This window comes from Amblyomma maculatum, chromosome 8 (genome assembly GCF_055883805.1).
Source record: "Amblyomma maculatum isolate TAMU_Amacu chromosome 8, ASM5588380v1, whole genome shotgun sequence".
Classification (NCBI taxonomy): domain Eukaryota; kingdom Metazoa; phylum Arthropoda; class Arachnida; order Ixodida; family Ixodidae; genus Amblyomma; species Amblyomma maculatum.
This window is the reverse complement of record NC_139351.1, coordinates 66,653,983-66,674,981: the sequence shown is the minus strand read 5'-3', so window position 1 is coordinate 66,674,981 and position 20,999 is coordinate 66,653,983. Positions and strand designations below refer to the sequence as shown.

The following is a 20,999-nucleotide window of genomic DNA, read 5'->3' as shown; positions in this document are numbered from 1 at the left end:
TGGCTTCCAAAGCGCTCGCGGAGCAAATGAAGTTGGAGAAAATAAAGTAAACCGTGGGGTTACTGAGGGCCCCTCCTCCTCGACAGCACGCCTTCCCAAGCCGAAAAGAACACGCTCGGTGCTAATTAATCTACGCGACAGCAAAAAGCACACGTGGATTAACATGCGCGACAGTGCGCGCACAATAAAATAACAAAATGAGCCCAGACCCGAAGCTATGAACGAAAAAATGAGATAAAAGACTAACACAAACACAGGCAAAATGGCCGAACGAAGTCAAGCATGCCCGCATCCCCCCACCCTCACGGCTGCCTTCTCACTCACCCTCACGACGACTTCCACCACCTCGGTTTCACTAGGGCAGGACAGTTATTTCGTCCCATAGTGCGAAAGGAAACCTACTCGGTCGCCGTTGACGCTACGCAGCACTAGCGGGGCCCAAACACAGCTGCGACAAGTGTTCTCAAACAACGCCTCCGTAAAGGCCACGCCGATGGTGGCTGGGGCAAAACGGGGCATACGACGCCGAAACCGAACGTACCGTCCCTCGCATCTGGGGCATGCGGCACTACCACATCGCTCTCTTCAGAGATCGCAGTAACCGTATCAGCTGTTGCGTGCGCTACGACTCTCGATAACCATTATGCGCTGAAGAAAGTGAAGTGAAACTCTATAAAGTGAATTTGCAGGCGTAAAAACTTGCGAATAAGAAATCGCCTGAACTTAAACGACAACAGGCGAAACGGCGTCCGCTGTTCTCTGAAATCGTCAAGGTGGTGGTTCTGTTGGGATAAACAGAAAAAAACTTCCATTTTTCAGCGTGGCGCTCTTCGAGAGCCGATCGATGGAGATGCAAACATAGCAGGAATCACTTTCCGCATAGGAGTGTAGACTCGCAAGTTTCGAGCGATCAACCGCTTCCACATTCGTAAGCCGCTGTGTATGTGCAGTGCCTGTGCATATGAAAATGAGCGCTAGGCCTAAGCGCCGAGAGACCAGCGGATCGCTCCAAAGTCGCAGCGAGCCGCAAACGTAAGCGATGGTAACACTTACTCTTGGATGGATGCCGCTTATTATCCTCCAAGAGCTCACTCAGGCGACAGCTTCACAAACACGAGGAAATATCCATCTTCCGACATGGAACTCTGCTTGTCAGCACCAACACACGACCGCCAGCAACATACGACCATGTTGGAACGCTGCACGCCTTCAAAATATTGCGCGTCTCGAGAAATAGGTCTTAATCTAATTTCACCTTTCGGTGACAAAATAAATGAGCAAGCACTTTCGGTACTTGTTCTCAAAGACGCAAAAATTTTAAAACATTTACTGCATCCTAAACGAGCTGATTAAAGCAGTTTTTTTCCTTTAAACCACCCCACGCGGCGAAAAGTGCTCTGCGCAGTAACACACGTTCGGAGCCAAAGTGCAGACAGGCGCTCGTCAAAGTGGACGCTCAAAGTCTTATAAAAATCACAAAAACTCTCTTACAACACTACCACTGGGCGAATTATTAGGTAAAAACGTATACTTGTTATGCTTACCTCGACTTGAGCGAATAATCGACGCCAAGCTTTTCTAATATAACGTGCTTTCGGCAGGGCTGAATAGCAGACGAACTCTGGTTTCGCTGTTTTTTTCAAAATTATCCTTTATTAAATATCAGTGTATCAGACCAACGCATATTTTTGAAATGTGAACAGTTATTCACAAGTATGCTCGCGCTTACTGGGGAAAAATGAATAAACAGAACAAAACAGCATCAACCTAACAAAACAATAAAGTGAAAGAGTACGAATGAGTCGGCGGGACGCGTTAAAAACGCCCAAGTGAATGCCAGAAAGGCAGCATCAGATGCACTCTAAAAGTAGCTCTAGTTAGAATATCGAGAGGAACAACGCTAAGTACCTTCGACTATTGACTGATTTCTGACTTTCACCCGTGAGGAAGATATATACGGCAATATATGCACATGAAGTTGCGATCAACTGTTGACATGTGTTATAGCGCCTTCAAGTTGCAAAGTGGGCTCAGCTGCTTTTAGATTCCACGATGAATAAGTCATGCAGGTACATTCATGGATGCATATGTATATATTTATACACCACTGTACAGCTACCTCATGTATAATGCCACACTCATATGCAATGAAGTACAGAACTGGCAGCCTCTCAGTATCACAGTGTTAACAAGGAAAAGTTCAAATATTTTTGATGCAATCTATATAGGGTGGAATGTCAATACTGTCAAACGACTACTACAAGCAGCCCCATCAAATATACAAATGTGGAAAGCATAATGGCCACTAAACACCTGCACTTTGTAATTTTAAGTGCATGATAATATACATTGCTACCAAGCATTTTACAGGTGCCTCTTACAGGATACAGATTACAAATTGCTTATGCAAAATGAGTGACTCAATGCTCTACCCAAGAATGCTACTGATTTCTTTTATTTGTGCTGTACCCCCTAATGATAACACCATAATAGCAAAACAGCACAGCTATATAAATGTAATGTAAAGATGTGCAATGCACACAGAGCACTACTTTTCCTGGTATTGAAAAATTTGCAAATCTTGACTTCATGCCTGGCTTACGAGGCACAAAGTTTCCACTGCTGCGCAGATTATTGGTTGACTGAGAAATTCAATCCAAAATGCATGCCTAAAAAAAAACAAGCTCACTGCTGGTGGGACAAGTATAGTTTCAAAATAAAAAAATAGTCTACACCAAGAGGAAAATATAGATGAGTATTGGGTTAAATAACAAAACAGTCGGTTTGTAACACTGAAACAAAAGAGCTGCTTGCAAGTGCATCAGTCAACATATAACATTTTAAGGCTTAAGAATATTGACTATGGAATAATATATCAAGTGCGTAACGTTAAAGACACGCCATCAAACAAGTCCACATTGAAGGACGCAGGTAACTGAGAAATAAGTAAAATAACTTTTGCAGCAACAACTGGATGTCCTCACAGCGATAATGTACATTTTCCCTTCCGCTGTATGTCTGGGGCAATCTACAGGACTCCGTTAAAAACGTAGCATCACAAATGCACATAGACAGCAAAAGGAGGTTATGGTATCCGCATGTGCTAGTACATGTCAAGTGTGACAAGACATTAGCTGCTGGTTATAATGGTCACGGTAAAGTTTGGTATGTAAAACAAAAAACAAAAATGATGACAAAAAAAAAAGAGCAATAAGGTGTAATGATGGTGATTCTGTGAGGACTGTGGTTCTCTCTACGAAGCTCAATGATGATCAATAAATTAAAAAAAAATACACACCTTTCTTCACAAATGATGCCAGAAATTGAAAAGTGTGAATCGATACTTACAAACTGAAATAAGTTGGTTTGTCTCTGACAGAATACGATGAAAAGGAAACGAGAGTACATCTGAAAACAACAGGTAAAAAAAAAAAAAAAGAAAACTCATCATATGAATGTGGTTTCTTATGACTTGACACATTATTCCGAGCAGCCAAGCTGCAGTTCGGTTCCTGACACTTAATGCATAGCATTTCACATCTGGAGCACCGTATGTGATCGTAGAGCACCGTAAAAATCAAGCTGTAATCACAGAAAACTGATGCTAACCACCCAAGGAAGTCACGCACGAGCCCCAAATGCTTTTCTCTGAACCACAGTCAAAACAGCTGCACTGGTCACTGGACATTTAATATCACTGGTTATATTCCTCACACTGTTATGGCATGCACTAAGCTAACGCTCAGTAAAAAGCTGCACGGCATTTCTCAAGAAAGCATGGTCTCCTTGCCAATGCTAGGCAATGTACAATTCAGTGTGGAAACTGTCACACAAGTTTGTCCTCCCCATTAACCAGTCAATCTAACTAACTAAAGCTGACAATAACAGACGGAGCCATTAGTGGACTGCAAAAAAGAAAATGGTTTGGCAAATTCTCTGCAGTCTGTGTGCAGCCAAAAAAAGTGTTCATACACAACTTTGAGTTTTGGCTCAATTAGCAGCCATAGATTCACAATGATGCCAAAGACATAGCCAACAATACAGTGCTTTTGGCAGCAGCACGGGCACCGTTTGGGGCAGTGTGGGAACAGCACATACTTGTATTGTCTAACAAAGTTTAACAAAATGGTTGCTCGAGCCACTGTGAAAGTAATGCAAACATCCTATTCTTCTCTTGACCAGAATATTCAAAAATGTGTACACATCAGCTTGAAAAGGAATTGCAGCTAAGCCACACTAAAAAAAAAGAAACAAAACCTCTTCTGCTGACCCAAACATTTCAAGCAAGTGCGCAAACAGCATGGCTGAGAAAAGCCAACTGGAGGCATACCAAGTGTTTTCAAGAATGGCAAGCCTTGCATTAGCACGCAGTAAGCTATACCATTATTGACCCAAATCACTTAACCAGCTGCCTGTGCTCCATTGTTCAGTGCCCAAGTTTTTATCTTTCCCTATTTCTCATTCTCAAGTTAGTAATCTCCAGCAAAGTAAAGTTGGGTTGATTCCAGAGTCATACAATCTTTTCCTCTGTCACTTTTTGACAGTATCTGCTCAGTTTTCATGGTTAAGAAGCAAAAGTTAGACATCCTTCAACGTTAATTCACTAATCAACACTGGTGTAGGTCTTTTCCAAGATCATCTGGCTTATATTGTCTTCATTATGTTTTAACAATGTGTGCAAACTAGCCAAACTTTCTAAACTTCTAAAGCTTACTTCACTAACACTTTAGACTCAGATGTGCATCAAAAACGACTATTTCTTTCTGCCTCTATATAAACACTTTGAGGTACTCCATAACAAAGAAATGAACACAATAAGTACACCATCATGATGGGCATATTTCAACCAGCTTACAATAGATGAAAATATAACAAGTAATCCACTTTCGTACCTGCCAAACCCTTTCCAGGGTTTAAGATTCAGCTCTAAAGAGATAATGTAACAACATAAAAGAAGCTCTTAACGCCGAACCACACTGAACAATCTTTTTTTTTTCGACAACAGAACAGAACCTTTCGAATTGATTTGTGATAGGCAGTCACAATTAAATGTCACAGGCAAGTAAAATAAAGAGTGCTGCCATTGGCAAAAAAGTGACTTTTGCAGAATGATGTTATAAATTTGTTCTTAAACTTTGTCTCCGTAAATGACCCATAACATTCTTCAGCTGCCATAAGTTGCAAGCTCGACCATTCAATCATTAAAAGAATTCGCGAAAGCAGTATGAAGCCTAAAGCACCAAACAGCAGTCAGCACCAAAAAGTAAAGACTTGGCGAGATCACCTTCAGCGCAGTTGTCAGAGTGGGGCAAGTAGCATCGATGGAATGTGCTTCTAGAGCTAGGTGGTAGTACAGTATTCAGAATACATGCAAACATTCACGAATTCTCTCTCCTGTGGAGCTTGTACTCGCAACTCGCAAATTTTACATTTTGTTTGCTCAGTTTTGAGTGAGAAACATGCGTGGGCTCTTAATATCAAGTTGGAATGTGTCAGCCACCCAGTTCAAAGTTTGTACGCGCTAGCTTTCAGCTAACTTTGGGAGTGAGGGTGGCTCACTATAGCTGCTGCATTTAGGCTGCACAACTCTTCTTGTTCGAGCCTCCTATGAATATGCAGTACTTTGAATTTGACATGCACATGCTCTAGAACCTTTCAGACCCCATGGGAGTGGAGTGTGGCTACATATCAAGCCCAAGTAAGCCTTTCAATGGTGGGACATGTTCAATTTTTTTTTTTCTTTCACAAACAGAAATTAGTTTATGGGTCACAAATCCTCATAAAAGAAAAAAAAAATGTTCAAAGTGCCTCCCTCAGCAGTCAGTTATATAACCCAATTCTTGAAGACAGCTAAAAGAAATACACGTCACGAGTAACAAAGTTTAGTCGAATTTGGTTTCTTCTCCAGTGTGGCTTGTTGCTGCTGGTGTCGCCGAAGAAGCAGTCCTGAGCTAACGGAAACAAATCAGGCATCACACTGGCACGGTCATTAGATTGCAGGTCACAAATAGGGCTGATTGAGGGCTAACAGATCTTGTAACAAATGCAGATCGAGGAACAAATGGCAGGGCTCAGAAATAGTAGCACCAGTTGACCCAAACGTTACTTCTGGCACTCTGTCATGAACAACATGTACCGTGTGTGCCTGGGGCAGAACTCTGTAAAATACAAATTTTCATAACATGGCTTCCAGCAGTTACATGCAGAAAAGCAGTACAAATGGTGACTGCAACTTGCAATGCTTCCATGCGGAACAGGTGTCAGCAGCGACAAATACACGGGGCATACTCTGGCAGTGACGGCAACACAGAGGCAGAATGGAGTGTGAAAATCTTGGGAAGCCACTGGTGGACGAAATAGCGGGCCAGTGATCGGGGCTCTAACCAAAGTCTTGGAAGCAGTGGCGGTTTACACTGGTGCTCGCAATTTGTAGTAGCTTGGCTTGACGCTGTAGCACGGCACGTGTCTATGCACTTTATCAGCAAGAGAAACTGTGGCTCACACTGTCGGAAAGCGATGAAGCAAAAGTTCAAAGTCAAAACTACGGCACAAATTGGCAGTTCCACAAATGCCAGCGGTGGATTTTGACTCGCACATCCTTCGACCAGAAATTCTTGAAACTTGGCTCTTATCACAGCCTGGAACAAAGTACACCACAGTTCTATGCCGCTGGCTCCGACGACTCCTGTCGTCAGCACCTGTCACCGGCTTCTGTCACTGACTCTTCATATCCTGCCTTTGGCTCCTGTCTCCTCCTTGACACGAGGGAGGTGGTGGAGAAGGGTGTTGTCGGGAAGTAACATCACAACGTGTAGCGGTGCAGGTAGTTGCCGGGCACGTAGCCCTGGTTGCCGTGGCGGTCCTGAACAAACCACCACTCTGGGTTGGCGTGCAGGTCGCACTTGTGAATCACCAGCAGCACCTGGCCCTGGGCGACGCTCAGCTGGTGGGGACCAGCTGCCGAGAATGGGTACACCGCATAGTAGTACTGCATGGAGGAGAAAACAGCACATCTGAGCATCCGTTCCACGTGGATAATGCTGTTCAACATCATATTAGTGGCTGAATTACTTCTGCTGAAGAACAGGCTTTCCCCAAACTTTTTTAATTAGCTCTGTCTTGTGCTCTAGTTGCAGCTACTTTTTACGGGCAAGCTTTTTAATATCACCTCTATGCCGATGTTTAGGTTTCCCCCCCAGCAAACGCATCATCTCTCTTTTGAATTCACTCAGTCACCTAAGCAGAATGTCTATTTATCTCTACACCACATTACGCCCCTCCGACGCTCATTTTTCCTTTAAGTGCTGACAAGAATATGTAAAGTGCTAAAAATATGCGAAGAAGCTCTCAAGAACCTTGGCAATAAAATTTAGTAAAAGATGAACTAGTATGTTAGTAGCTAGACGAGAATACTAATTACCATATCCCCGATTAGCATTTTTGCAATTCACACTAACCAAAGGAGCTTGATGACATATCCTGCCATACTCGCCTTTTTTTGAAGTTCACTCCGCTACCTGAAGGTCTGTTGCTATTTATTAAGGCGAAAGCCTTTGTTGCCTCATCGTTGTCGCCAGCAAAAGTGTCATGCTTTTGCGACAGCTCCGATTGGTCGGGATGGGATGACGTCATGGAGGTCTTGACCAATTACAGAGCACCACCACAGTATGCGCGAATGCATGCCTTATATGGCCATATGCCAACAGTCATCAATTAACAATTAATGACTGATTAACTGATAATTACTAAATACTAACTGCAAATAATTATTAGCAACTAATTAATGACTAATACATATTTACTAATTCCTAATTACAGAGTGGAAATTACTAATTAATTGCTAATTACTGGTCAATACCAAATTAATAATTACTAATCAGTGGCACTTCCACAATTATTCATTAATTACAAATTAATGCCGTGCACCTGGTAAAATCAACCACACAACAGTAAACGTAGAACAATTGCGAAGATACAAGGAGCGCGATCTCGTCGCTGCCACGCAGAATTCACTGAATAAATGCACTCGCAGAATGTGAAAGAGTAGTCGCTCGCTTTATTCGTAGCAGCATTCATCGCTACATGCGCAACAGGCAACAGTCATGCAGCAGAATGCAGCAGAATGCAGCACTCAAGCTTTTGCCTTTCATTACTTTAGTCACCAAAGTGTCCTCAAATTTTCTTTTAATGCTACCAGTAATTTTTCCTTCCATAAATGGCTGCAGCATCCTCATGCAGCTACCCCACGAAACTGCAGTGATCTGAAACTACACTTCATTACTGGTGTGATGCTGACCCCCATTGATCACCTCTCCTCCCCTCACGAGAGAATAAAGCAGGCCCAGATGAAAAACAAACGGTAAACAAAAACAACAGCACAAGGTGAGAAAGGGATGGAAACACAAAGGTATTTTTATCACCTCGAACTGCTCCATTGTTACAAACATCACAGCTTTTGTTTGCGTTCCTTTGTCGTCTCGTGCATGTTACTACTGCTCTGTAGCCTCTAGTATGCAGAACCAACTAGGCAGCCGCCGTCTTTTAAACAAAACAACCGAAAACTGGTAGGTATCAAGACACACACACACGTCTACATCACTGTCTCTGCACTCCATGCGTTAGCCAACGAACTTAAGTCTCACCTCGTTGACAATGGGAGGGCTGCCAGCTGCAGACATTCCCAGGGCATCCAGGTTTCCGTAGCGGGAGCCCCCCTCACTGCTGTTCTTGGCCTCCAATTGCTTTTCAGGAGCTGCTGCCGTTCCATCGACCTTACGTCCGCCCGAGGAGAGAGGGTCAAACTCGAGGTTTGCGTATCTGGAGCCAGTCGTCTCTGGCTCCTGGATTGGCGAGCCGATGGATGGACCACTTTCTTCCGGAATCTCTTCATAGGTGTGACGCTGCGTATCGCCGGAGGCAAAGGTGTAGTTGTAGCTTGTCACGCCACCTTTCTCAGCACTTCGAGAGACATTCCCTAAGGTGTTGCTATTAGGCTTGTTATGACCCCCTGCCATTTGCCCTTGAAAGCCCTGGCCAGAGTCACCGGAAGCTGTAGAATTAGGTGGCAACGTTGCAGACGGAGGAACGGAAGATGAAGACACAGTAGATGTCGGCACAGAAGAGGAAGGAGTTGGCGCCAAGGTGTTCGCATAGCTCGGATTGTAGCTTGTGTTTACGACTTGAGTCGGGAGCAAACAGGGTGCCGGAACGGTAGGCTGGTGAGGTGTGTTTCCAGCGGGTGCCAGTGGCCGCGAAATCTCGGCGTACGTGTAGGGTTTCCTGCAACAGTTTATGAGACAAATATGTGTCATAAAAACGTGCATGAGTCAAAGAAAAAAAACTGTGGCGCAAGGACGGACTAGTATAAAGCCATCAGTTGGCATCTCGAACTCAGTGTGAACACATTAAAACAAAACAGGTATAAACTACACCAATTACATTTCCTGAATGGCAGTCTTCTAACATATACTGAAATGCACGCACTGTTATTCTAACCCACTTAGAAAAAAATTGCATGCTTTGATCTTTTTTTTCCAAAAAAGCCCTGAACGCAAACATTGCTGAAGCAATAAGCGTCACTGCTTACGCACCAGCCCCGAGAAAAACAGTGCACATGAATAAAAGATGAACATAGGTATAGTAATCCGTTTTGCAAGTGCTAGGACTTCATCACTAATCACTCCTACTTCTCCAAGCCTCAGTGAGGATTTCGAGAGAAACATGGAGCGGTATAAAACAATACGGTTACCATTGAATATAGTAAAATTTAATTAATTCAACCTCCATTAATATAACAATAAGGATAATTCGAACTAGGAGTGTCGCCCCAGCCGGCGCCCATGTATGTCTATGGCGTCTAACACTCGTTAACTCAGACATGGTTGGACTTCGAATCAGGTAATTTGGACAGGCGATTGCACTGAGATACGACGTCTGCGGTGACCAATCACCAGAACAGGCCTCCCCGAACCTTACTGGCACGAAACAGTGGTGCCCACGCGTGCTCTACAGCAGGCGTGACGATACTTTGCCCAGAAGTCGAGGGCCCTAACTGCCGAGCCTTCGCAACAGAACATGTGTTACATATGAAATGAAGCATAAACAGCCCATCACACTAACAACCTTGTCCTGTCTTTGTCTACTAGCTGTCTGTAACTACTAATACAGCCTGTAACTACTAATATTAACTACTAGCTTCTGTTAAAGGGACAGAACACTGGCCAAAATATGTCATAAGATTATGGTGGAGATGAAAAGCCTCATATAGTACAGATCGAGCACTACAGTATCGAAGAAAATAGGCTTCAGAATTTTAATTTGCCATTGAAAATCACATAAAAACAACTGAGGCGTTATCTAGCGGAGAAACCCTATTACTTTCAGTGTAGTACCGCATGTGACTACATGTCAGCAAAATATCGCTGATTTCAGTAAGTGCAACACTGTTCTTTTTTCTTCTAGAAGTGGTTGTCATAATTCATTATATTTTGGGCTCTCTCCACTGCATCCTTAAATAAAAACCACCCGTCCTTTCGCACCGTGAGAGGCATGCTTTAAGGTTTTGCCACTAGATGGTACCACCGTGTTTGGGAATTCCGTGAATGAAGCTATGACAGTGCCGACTAAAACTTCCGTCGACAAGGCGTGCATTATTGTGCCATAACAGCCTTGAGTGTGAAACTGAAGGATGCTACTCTGAGCAGTAAGTCTAATTACTGTCTGGCGAGGGAAATTTATATTTGTTTTCAGTACGTCCTTTTGTCGACCACCAGTCATCGCGGTTGCTGCTCATGGTTTCCAGCATCAGACTACATAAAAATGGGCACGTGCACTGATCGAAAAATTCTCAGTAAAAATTTCCCACAGCGTTTCTACCAAAACCGCTATGGAATCGGACATTTTAGACATCAATCTTTCGATTGTGGTGAAAAAAATTTGAGACCTAAATTCCAGTGTTCTGTCCCTTTAAGCTCACGTGCAGCACTACAGTACAGTAGCCTCCAGACGGTGAGGTTTCGAACCAATGTTTCAACTCTGCCCGGATCAGAGCCCTCCACATCAAATCAGTTATTTGCAGGCAATGTAATGTAGCCTGCGGACCTCTAAATCCCAATCCAGCTGATACAATGTATACATATTTTTGAGACTAGCAACAAACAGGCAGGCTTTCTCTTAGTCACTGAGGTTGAACAAGACACCCACCTGTCTTCACTACACTGTGTTGCTGGGGTTGGAGTCCGAGGTCGTAGGGGGTCGGTGGCGCTGTAAGGTGGTGGTGGGTCGTATCCAGCCAACGGCGGTTGAGGTGAAACACGGAGCTGCGTGTCGGGTCGCCCTTGTGACCTGTGCAGTGGTCGCAGAAACTTGGCCGCCACGAAGCCCTTCGTCGCTGCAAAGCCGAATGCCTGATCAGGGCTTGTGGACTGACTTCAGCATGAACCGAGATAACAATAAGCACAGAAAAATTCACAGATGATAAATGAGATTCGTCATATACACGCGACTGCTACTTTTCTACGGCATGCAAGTTCACTATATTATCCTTTATGCAAAGATACGATAGAGACATTAACGGTCATTTTTTAGTAATTTATTCTGGGGTGGAAATTTCCCTTTGGGTAAATTAAGGCCATATGAGATATGGGAGGCACCTTTTAAACTAGCGTCGCTGTTTTTATTAACCCACCTCATTTGGCACAAAAGTACAACTGCTTCAGAGACCGGAGAAAAGCACCTTCACCTTCAGCATCATCTGTAGTACCTTCAGTATCATTTTTAACAACCATGCAAAGGACTTTGCAAAAAAAAAAACACGGTCATAGCATTAGCTTCAGCTGTTGTGAACATCTTGTGACTGAACATGTAGCCGAAATTGTTTGAAAGTTACTGATGTGATAGCATGTGTCGGAAGCTTACTAACGCCTCCCACTGTTCGTGGAAAATATGAGAACTTAACGCAGTCCTCCCACACCGAGTGAACAGAATGCACAACCAACTAGCCTCAATAAATGCTGCGCCTGTAATTCTGGGAATTTCACATTCGTCATATCTACCGAGCTTATCATGAGTGGAGGCTTGCTATGATTATGTCAATGACGAATGGGACTGCAGCATCTTGCCAAGTTACTCATACAGAACAGAGAGACCAGTGGCAGCAGTCAGCCACTCACTAACAGCACCAGAGTGTTGGACACCAGTGTGCTGCCAGTTGGTTTAAGTGCAGTTATTTCACTTCATATACTGCTATCTATCCACAAGTACGCTTATCTATTGCCGGAAGGATGTACTAGGGCAATGAAAAGAAATGCGAACAATGGGACGCATGATTTCCCCGACGGTCAACGCAGTCTAGAATTGGCCCATTAATCTGAGAATTCGTGCCACCAGGCCAATGGCAATCTGAACAATCACTGCTGTGGCGCTAAAATCCCATTATGGCTACAAAGGGATTTAGTTCAAGTTGGCACTACGGCATTCCACGTATGCTCTGAACGCCAGTTCTGGCCCGCGCAAGATAAGCGCTTCGAGAGCCTTGGTAACCACATCGCGAATTGCTTGTATTAAGGAATGAAAGCGTTAAATGCGTACCTCGTTTTCGCAAGTTTGTTGGTCTCCATGGAAACAAAAAACAAGATTGAAAAATAATTAAAGATGGCTTAGCTCTGCTATGCCTGGATATACATAGCGAAAAGCAGTGACTACCTCGGGATCGGAAGTTAATTTCTCTAAGTCTTCTGCGCCATTCGCCAGCAGCTAAACACTTCTTGGCTTCCGCTGTTGAGCTCGTCTAAGCTCACCGGCATTCTATAATTTGTTTATAGGAAAGAAAAGGCGCAGCATCTGTCATTCGCAGAAGGCAAGAAACGCCGCCCGGAAGCGTTGGAGCGCACTCGTTCCTGCTTGGTCTTTCTAGCTGACGGCAAATGTGTGACGTCACATCCTTGATGTCACCCTAATTGAGTGACTTCACTATTTTAGTCTTTGGTAGTTTCAAATTGCGCGCCAATCACAGTATCTGTCACTCGCGGAACCCCGCTATTATCCTCACCGTAGACAAGCGGAATTATGAATAGTGTTTTCTGATCTAAGGCGTGGCACAGCGGTACAGTGCTCGGCTGGGGATCAAAGGGATGGAGGTTCGATTCCTGAATGAAGACTAATTTCTTTTCTTTTTTTTAATTAGGAGGAGCCACACACATCTTAAGCGTTGCTAGGCAACGCCGGCGCAGCTTGGCGAGGGGGCTGCGCAGCTTGCCTTGGCTGTGACGTCACGGCATACAACATACGTCATGCGTGATGCTCGTCTCTGACCCTCGTAGTGAAGCTTTTCGCTTCAAAAAATAGACTACTGGAAAGGGTGCTTTACTGCCGAAGTTCTGTTTGCCCATGGTATCCAGTCTCTTTTAGTTTAGAGTGGAAATGAAGCTGCACGAATTGGGACGCTTATCAAAATAACGGCTTGAGGGGCTAGTTGGTGCTGCATCGTATTCAGATATGTGGCGCAACAAACACAAACACAAGAGGAGATACACAACACAGCGCAATGGCTCGCTTATCACGTGCTGGTCAGTCCTGCTCCAAGCATTTGCATGGTGTGACAGCACCTTGCTCTACAAGTGTGGACAGCAGGCATGTTTTAAATATGCAAAACTAAACTAACTGAACAAACACACACGGCAGCCCCACAAAATGCAATGCAAAGGACATAATAGGCAGCCATTGATCAGAAGGGAGAGGGAGGGAGGAGAGAGGGCTTGCACTGGTATGGGTGATAATGCCTTTCTTTGAATAACTCGCGCCTACCTTAAAACAGGAAAGCCTATTTAAGCCAGTCAGCAGAATACTAAATGCCTCAATAATTGGGTTTTTCAGTATGCAGTCACCTGAACTGTATTTCGTAGGAGACACGTTGACATGTGCTTCTGTTTTTCATAATGCATGAAAGAAAGTAGAGCTGGCGTGGTTTATGCATACTGTATGCCACACAGCTCCTCCCCAAAAACTACTGTAATTGCAATCTTTAACTGCCTCCTGTACACACCTTATTAACACTGCACAATACTGTATCACACAGTGAGTGGCCTACGTGTTAAGGTACAGCCTCAAATGCAGATGTTCTGAAGTTAGTGCGCAAAGGCTTAGCGCGAACAGGTCAGTGTGCACTGACCTCCATTGTCAACAAACCACCGCTCAGTGTTCCCCATGGGGTCCTGCTGCTTGACCACGCCGACGACATCACCAGCACGCAAGCTGATGTCGAGGATGTCAGAGGAGGCATAGTCCTCAGTCACCGTGAAGGTGAACTCCATGGGATAACTGGAACGCACAAATGTCCGCTGCATGTCCGTCTGGGGTTCCTGCAGGGAGAAAACACAGAAAGTTGCGCTGTAAGTGCTGCCATATTATGAATACCAGGTGTGCAGAAGCCAATTCGTACAAGGAATCAAAACAAATCATTATTGTTTTCCACCGGCTACCAAGTCCAAAAAAAGGCTGCAGCATTGAATTATGTTTCACGCAGACAGAAGCGTGTTTAGCACAAAAACCATAGTCTAGCTGGTCGTTAGAACTGGATTTAGAAGGCTATGAACAGCAGCAGTTGCAGCCCGATAAATAACAGGAGGCAATAATCTACGGGAGGCATTAACACCAGGTGGGTACTTATAGTCAAGAAAATATGCTATAGCCTGCAGGCCCCTCAATTGTGTGGCTCATAGAAGATACAGACAATCTCTCTTCAAGGGCAAATATCAGTTTCCACATCATATCCATCACAAGTGCTCCTAATAGTAACTAGTACCAATCAAGTGTCCAAGCACCAATGAAAAAAGGAACAAGAAGAAGGGATGTTCATGACACACGACAAGAGTTTCACCACTGGCTATTACGGGCATCATGCTCCTGACTAACCACTTTAATGGTTAATATGAACCACTGACAGCTATAAGGTAACGTGAAAGCAAGCGAATGGGTAAAACTGGGGCAATTAATTAGTACCACTCATCACGCTCTTAGGTTAGCACTGTTTCGGGGTAAATCAGACAGGACGGCCATCGTAAGGCCTTTTCGTCCACTCACCGCTTTGCTGGGAATGGATGAAACAGCTGAACCGAGTCCCAGGCGGGCAGCCATCTTGGCCCCAGCTCCGCGGGACAGGGTTCCCCCTCCACCCTCGGCCTTGGCCAGGAGTGCCATGAAGAGGTTGCTCTCACTGGCACTGGGCTCCTCGGCAAGTGTCTTCAGCACCAGAGAGTGCTTAATGCGGAAGTTCTCCAAGACGTTTGTGGTGCCCTTGGCACTCAGCATCATGGGAAGCTGGGGGAAGAGCAAGCGAGGTGCCCTCTGTGGTAGCCTAGCAGTTATGACATGCTACCAAGAACGAGGCCATGGGTTTGATACAATCGAGAGCAGACACATTTTGGTCGAGGCAAAATGCGAAATCCCTTGATGCTGAAATTCTGGTGGCATATGGCAAGGAGCACCTGTTATTTTAGAGGATGGAGGGAAATAAGAACCACGAATGATGGGGGAGACAGAAAAAAACAAACACAATAAAACTGACAGAGAAATTTGGGCTGAACTCTTGTCACTGACGTTATTCGAAACAAATACATTTTACAAAGCTCCATCCCACCAGGCTAGGCCTATGTTTCTTAGCTGATAATTATGACGCAGCCTCTAACGTGCTAAGTGCATGCAGCAAAGAACCACAGAGGCATTACACATATTCCCGCACATATTTGTCACAGTCTCTGAATATGTTTCAATTCTATCTGATTTGTATAAAAATTGACCAAGCACTCTTCTGCCAAGCCATGAAAAACATTTGCGGGAAGCTAGTAAAAGACTGCAAGAAAATGTAACCTCTAGTTTGGATACGGTAACCAGGACTAACTGCCAACTCAGCTTACAAGTCGATGATGAAAAAGCTCACAAAGGCCTTAGTTTCCCTAATTCCCTTTTTAGTGCCCATTTAGAGTACTGCCGAAGTTTTCTCACAGAAGGCTGCAGAGGAACTGTTGACAAATGGAACAAACGCAGTAAGCAGCACAAACTGGGCCCCTGTCACACTGAAAGAGCACAGTCACTTTTGGCGAGAGCCCGCACTCTAACGCTATTGTCTCAAGCTCCGTGATCACGACAGCGCACAACAAGGGTTTCTTCCCACTCTGCTGTTTCTCCTCTGCCCAACTAGCCCTATGAAGGACCCTCACCTCCATCAGGGTGAGCATCTCGCGTGTTGTACGGCCGATGAAGGTCTTGCGGGCACGCAGGAACTCCTGCACACACAACTGCAGCACCTCCCGGGCGATGCCACACAGCTTGGGCAGCTCGTCAAGGAGTTGTGCGTTTAGCGCACTGTACGTGTTCTTGGCCAGCTGCTGCTCATCAGACAGCTGCAAAGCAAACACACACCATCGCGGTGACATCCTCCGCTAATGACAAGTTAGCTCCGCAAAGCTCTCGGTATTCCATCAAACAGGTACTGCTCCGCATTATAGTTCGTTAACAGACTTCGGAAAATCTTAACACCAGTTCAGGCAACCCTGAAACAACAGCTGAGCATAGAAGACAGCTAAAAGCATGAAGAAAAGCAATTTGGCGATTTGTCTCCACATTTATGACCCCCGAAAGCAGAAATATAACTTGAATTGTGCTTGGACTTGACTTGGGAAGTCGGCTTGAAGGAACAAGCCGACTAACAACGCCCAAGTCGACTTTCGCGATTCGTAGACGCTCGTGCTGACTTGCTTCGTTAAGTCAAGCATGTGCTCGAACGTCAGAGCACGTCTGTCAACATCAACAGGTACAAGAACGAATACCTAGGAGAGATGTTAAACTGTTAGTTGATGGCTCTCTATTATAACCATCCTCCTTCTGGAATGGCTAATGCAAGCAGCGCCAAAAATGTAAGGCTGAATAGGACAGGCCATGTAAGGCTAGCTAAAGTATGTAACACACACACATTGCAAAAACAGTTGCTGACAAAGAAAAACAAACGCTGTGCTTGAGAAGAAGCTGTGGTTAGCAAAGCAAATTGAAAGAAGACACAAAACCTACTCAAAATGATGAAGGTAACGCCTCACAAACACTTTATAGCAAGCCATGAAGGTACAAATGCTGAAAGAATAGTATGGAGCATGCTTCAGTGGCAGAACTTGTGTGGCATCTTACTTAGCGAAACTTAATGGGTGTCTGATGCTTACGCAAGTAAACGCCACTCATTCACAAAGGCAGAAAACTTCCTGTTTGCATTACAAAATATGAGCAGGAGTTGGAATGCTCAAGTCTGGCCCATATTATTGAGTCCACAACTGCATTCTTCAAAGAATGATTTCAAAGTTTGAAAGAAAAGTGAGCACTCATGAGTGCCTGACAGACAGGGAGAAGCCAACTCGGGAAAAGTGGTCAGGCAACGTAAAATCAGTGCAAGGTGAAGGTTGTCATTGCATAACATTGTTTGGTTACTACGAACTGGCCAAAGATCCTTGCATCCCATCGTCAATCTGCCTTCCCTCAATGCCATGTTCAGTGTAATTCGACCAAACAAGGGCTCTTCTTCAAACAGGAAAAGCAGTGATCAATGGCTGCTTGCTCCAAAGGTAAGAAGTCTATTCGGGGGGCGGGGGAGGAGAACGAGCTGCTAAAGCCGCACAATGCAAAAAGTAAACAGAGAATGAGAGTCAAAAGGACGAGAAGAAGAGGCAAGTCGTACCGCCTTCTGCTTGGTGAAGTCCCGGTTTTTCTCGAGGCGTGTCTTGCTGGCCACATAGTCGAGCAATTTGTGCTGGCGCTTGGTGATCAGCTTGTTGGGACTAACAAACATCTGCAGCAACTGCTTGAGTACATTCTCCACGTCTCGCTCCACTGCCGTGGCCTACAAAAGTTAGCAAGGAAGCAACAGTGTCAGCAGCTGCTGAGCCCACAAGGAGCCAGCAATTATACTAGCCACAAGGAGATATGACACCAGCTCCACCATCCTCACAAATGACGATGTACAGTAGTTTGTCATGACAAAAAAAAATGACCAGACTACAGTTAAGTCTGCTTAAGAGCGGAAATGGCGAAAGCCACCTTACAGGACTGTTTTCACTAACTGCATTGTAATTGTCATCCCAACTATCATCATTATCAGCTGAATGCATCATCACTGTCATAGCTAGCACCATCATCATCATCATAACCGACTGCGTCGTCGTCGTCTTCACTACTATCATCCTCACGCTAGACATGAGACAGAAAGAATTACGATCAGTTTCTCACGTGTCCGGCGTGGCGCAGTGGTTTGCGCACTCGGCTGGGGATCGGAGGGAAAATAGTTTGATTCCCGGTGGAGAGAGTTTTTTTTTTCTTCAAGAGCCAGTTTGCGCTGACATTTCTTGCAAACATTTCCACAGCCTATGAGCCTAAACAGGCTCTCGCCTTAAAAAGCCTGCCTTGCACTTAAGCTCATATCCTAACTTCAAACATCTAAGGAAACCCCTACTGCGGTCGCTCAGTGGCTAAGGCGCCCAACTACTGAGCCGGGGGACCTGGGTTCGGTCATGGCCGCGGCAACTACATTTTGATGGAAGCAAAATGCAAGGCGGCCCGTGTACTTTGCAATGTGAGTGCACGTTAAAAACCGAAGGCGTTCAAAAGTTCATGCAGCGCTACTGTACAGCATTCCTCATAGCCTGAGTCGCTCTGGTATGTTAAACCTCAAAAACCATAAACCAAACTTTGAGCAAGCGCTCCTTCAAAGGGTTCACAGACTGGCTGTGGCACATACTACAAACCGCCACTGGGCAGCCGTGAACACTGTGAGGCAATCTTATTTTTCTTTTTCATTTCATCACTTGGAAACCTTATCTTTAGTTGCTGTATGGCTGTGAATACTGATGACCACTTCAAGAGCTGTCAGTGTTGAAGCAGCCTAGATGTTGCCACAGTTGAGTAAAAAGTGAAATTTTCTCAGTTTCAGCTAATGAACAAAACTACATCTCCAGAAGATCATGACGACGATGATTTTTATGAGTACATATAATTCTGTTCTTGCAGAGTTCAGAAAAGCCATTTACACAAGTGCAGATAGATTCACGCTTTCCAACCCATTAGTGCAGATAGTTAAAAGTAACCGCGAAGCTTTTGTACTATCTTGAAACTTCAGCTTAAATCAAGTACTATTGAGCATTTCGAGGAATCGATCTCTCAAGGAGTTAAAGTTATACCAGTAATGGCTTGGTATGGGATGCCTGCCAGCTGATCCGCATCGCAAGCTCACCTTGCAGCAAGCTACTAGCAGGACATGCACAAGCTTAGAATGAGGATGGTTTTCCTCTTTACCAGCCTAGCCTACTGTCCTTCCAGTGGCACATCTATTTTGCCTCCAGAAACCACCGGTATTCGGTGAAGGTGGACTCACAAATTCGTGCCAGTGCTGGGAGCAGATGGTGTGCTGGACAGCTCGGTAGCGCTCCACCTCGGGCAGGGACTTCCGGTCGTGGTAGTACTGCACCATGTCCTCCGACAGTTGCAGCGACACGTGCACCGTTTGCTGCACGCGCACAAAGGATGGAAGGGAAAACTAATCCACTGCATCTCCTGTGACCCGATTGAAAAACCCTTTGCAGCAAAAACGCACCTCGGGCAAACGCACGGAGATAAGTCTCAAACAATGAACTTAAACAGTGACCCGGTGTACACGCTTTTCAAGTGTAACAATTCCACCCAGGCTGGAAGCTATTTGCAGTAAAAATTAGCTAAATGCACGCCGACACCATGAGAGATTTTTTTAACAGTGCAAATAATGGTGCAACACAAGAACATCGTTTCTGCGGTAAACCAAACCCAGACAGCAGACACATCATTTTGAGAAGCTCAGCAGGAAAAAAAACAGATATTAGTCGCATCCAAGGAAGCAAGTGTACAAAATAGCAGGCATATGTGAATAGTGAATTTTCAGTTCAAAGGGAACAGGAAGTGAGCAGCTATGTTGTTCAAGTTGTTTCGAAGTGGAGCAAATATTTTCGAATATAAGCGAATACTCTGCGACTGGAAATGTAGCGATGAAAAAGAACAATTGAGAGAGAATTCATTAGCATTTGCCAGAAGATTTTCACATCTCGGCTTCGCCTCATCCCATGCGCTTGTGGACGACGCGCCAAACCACGCAGTGTCGAAGGCCGATTTTTGAATGCAGTCGCCACGCCATGCGCGTGAGAGGTGGAACATGCAGCAATGTCGGAGAGAACATAAGACTGTGAATTGCCCCCTCTAAAAGTTTATATTCTTGAATAAAGCCTTTGGGGAGAAAACCAACACACAGACTCACCTTCATCTGGTCGCAGAACACTGCCAAGTTTTTGAGAAAAAGCTTCAGGGCCTTTTCTAGGACCCGAAATTCCCGTTCTGCACGCTCGAAGGCCTCGTCTTTCTCCTGCATCAGAACACAAGAAAAAACAATGCTGCGACCTGTGCACCTGGTTCTGTGCACCACAATCTCTAATACACAGATAAACACCAAAAACTACCAAACATACCAAAATTTCCCTGTGCAAATACTGGGGGCTCAGTTTTACACCAACAATCACGAACTTGTTTTCATCGCATTCGGCGCAAAGGTATGGGTGCACAGTAGATTTCTAGAAGTCAAGTATCATCCAGCTTTAAGGCGGCCGAATTTATCCATTAAGACTACTAAAATGTCTTTCAGTCAGGACTGAGCAAATCAACTAGGTTCAAATAATTAAAAAAAAAAAAAAGGAAGAGCTCTGACCAATGGAAATAGAGTATCATGACCAAATCTACTGCCCCATTTTCATTTCCACTAATGAGCTCTGCCAACTCGTGCTTTTCTTGATGGGCACACTACCATGCATTCCATAAAATATCCCTTCAAAAAGAAATAAACTTCTCCAAGAATCTGCCTAAAACGAAATAATGGGAAAGGCTTTCCCATCAATCTTCTTTGAGTCCAAGTTTCCAGTGATACAGGCGATACCATCGAAGGCTCAAAA

The 20,999-nt window shown here is 44.7% G+C and overlaps 2 protein-coding genes across 11 annotated transcripts in view; both read right to left on the bottom strand.

Annotated features, from left to right (window-relative positions):
• Positions 1-1,333, bottom strand: part of LOC146181356 (lysine-specific demethylase 4A-like) — an 81,995-nt gene extending 80,662 nt beyond the window's left edge. For 2 of the 9 annotated variants that reach the window (XM_084576402.1, XM_084576400.1), the window contains exon 1: positions 1,054-1,331. The gene's annotated coding sequence lies outside the window, so the exon portion shown is untranslated. Of the gene's footprint in view, positions 1-324; positions 555-1,053 lie in introns of those variants that run through there. The other 7 variants (XM_084576397.1, XM_084576403.1, XM_084576404.1 and 4 more) reach the window with 7 other exon arrangements.
• A 2,576-nt stretch (positions 1,334-3,909) lies between these two features.
• The window catches only part of LOC146181355 (dynamin-binding protein-like), a 45,129-nt gene continuing 28,039 nt past the window's right edge, over positions 3,910-20,999 (bottom strand). For both annotated transcript variants that reach the window (XM_084576396.1, XM_084576395.1), the window contains exons 15-23: positions 20,315-20,419; positions 19,406-19,537; positions 17,717-17,878; positions 16,215-16,397; positions 15,079-15,315; positions 14,168-14,357; positions 11,203-11,389; positions 8,643-9,279; positions 3,910-6,988 (exon numbers count right to left, since the gene is read on the bottom strand). In XM_084576396.1, coding sequence (XP_084432522.1) covers positions 6,803-6,988; positions 8,643-9,279; positions 11,203-11,389; positions 14,168-14,357; positions 15,079-15,315; positions 16,215-16,397; positions 17,717-17,878; positions 19,406-19,537; positions 20,315-20,419 — 2,019 coding nt within the window. In that variant the 3' untranslated portion in view covers positions 3,910-6,802. The remainder of the gene's footprint in view (positions 6,989-8,642; positions 9,280-11,202; positions 11,390-14,167; positions 14,358-15,078; positions 15,316-16,214; positions 16,398-17,716; positions 17,879-19,405; positions 19,538-20,314; positions 20,420-20,999) is intronic.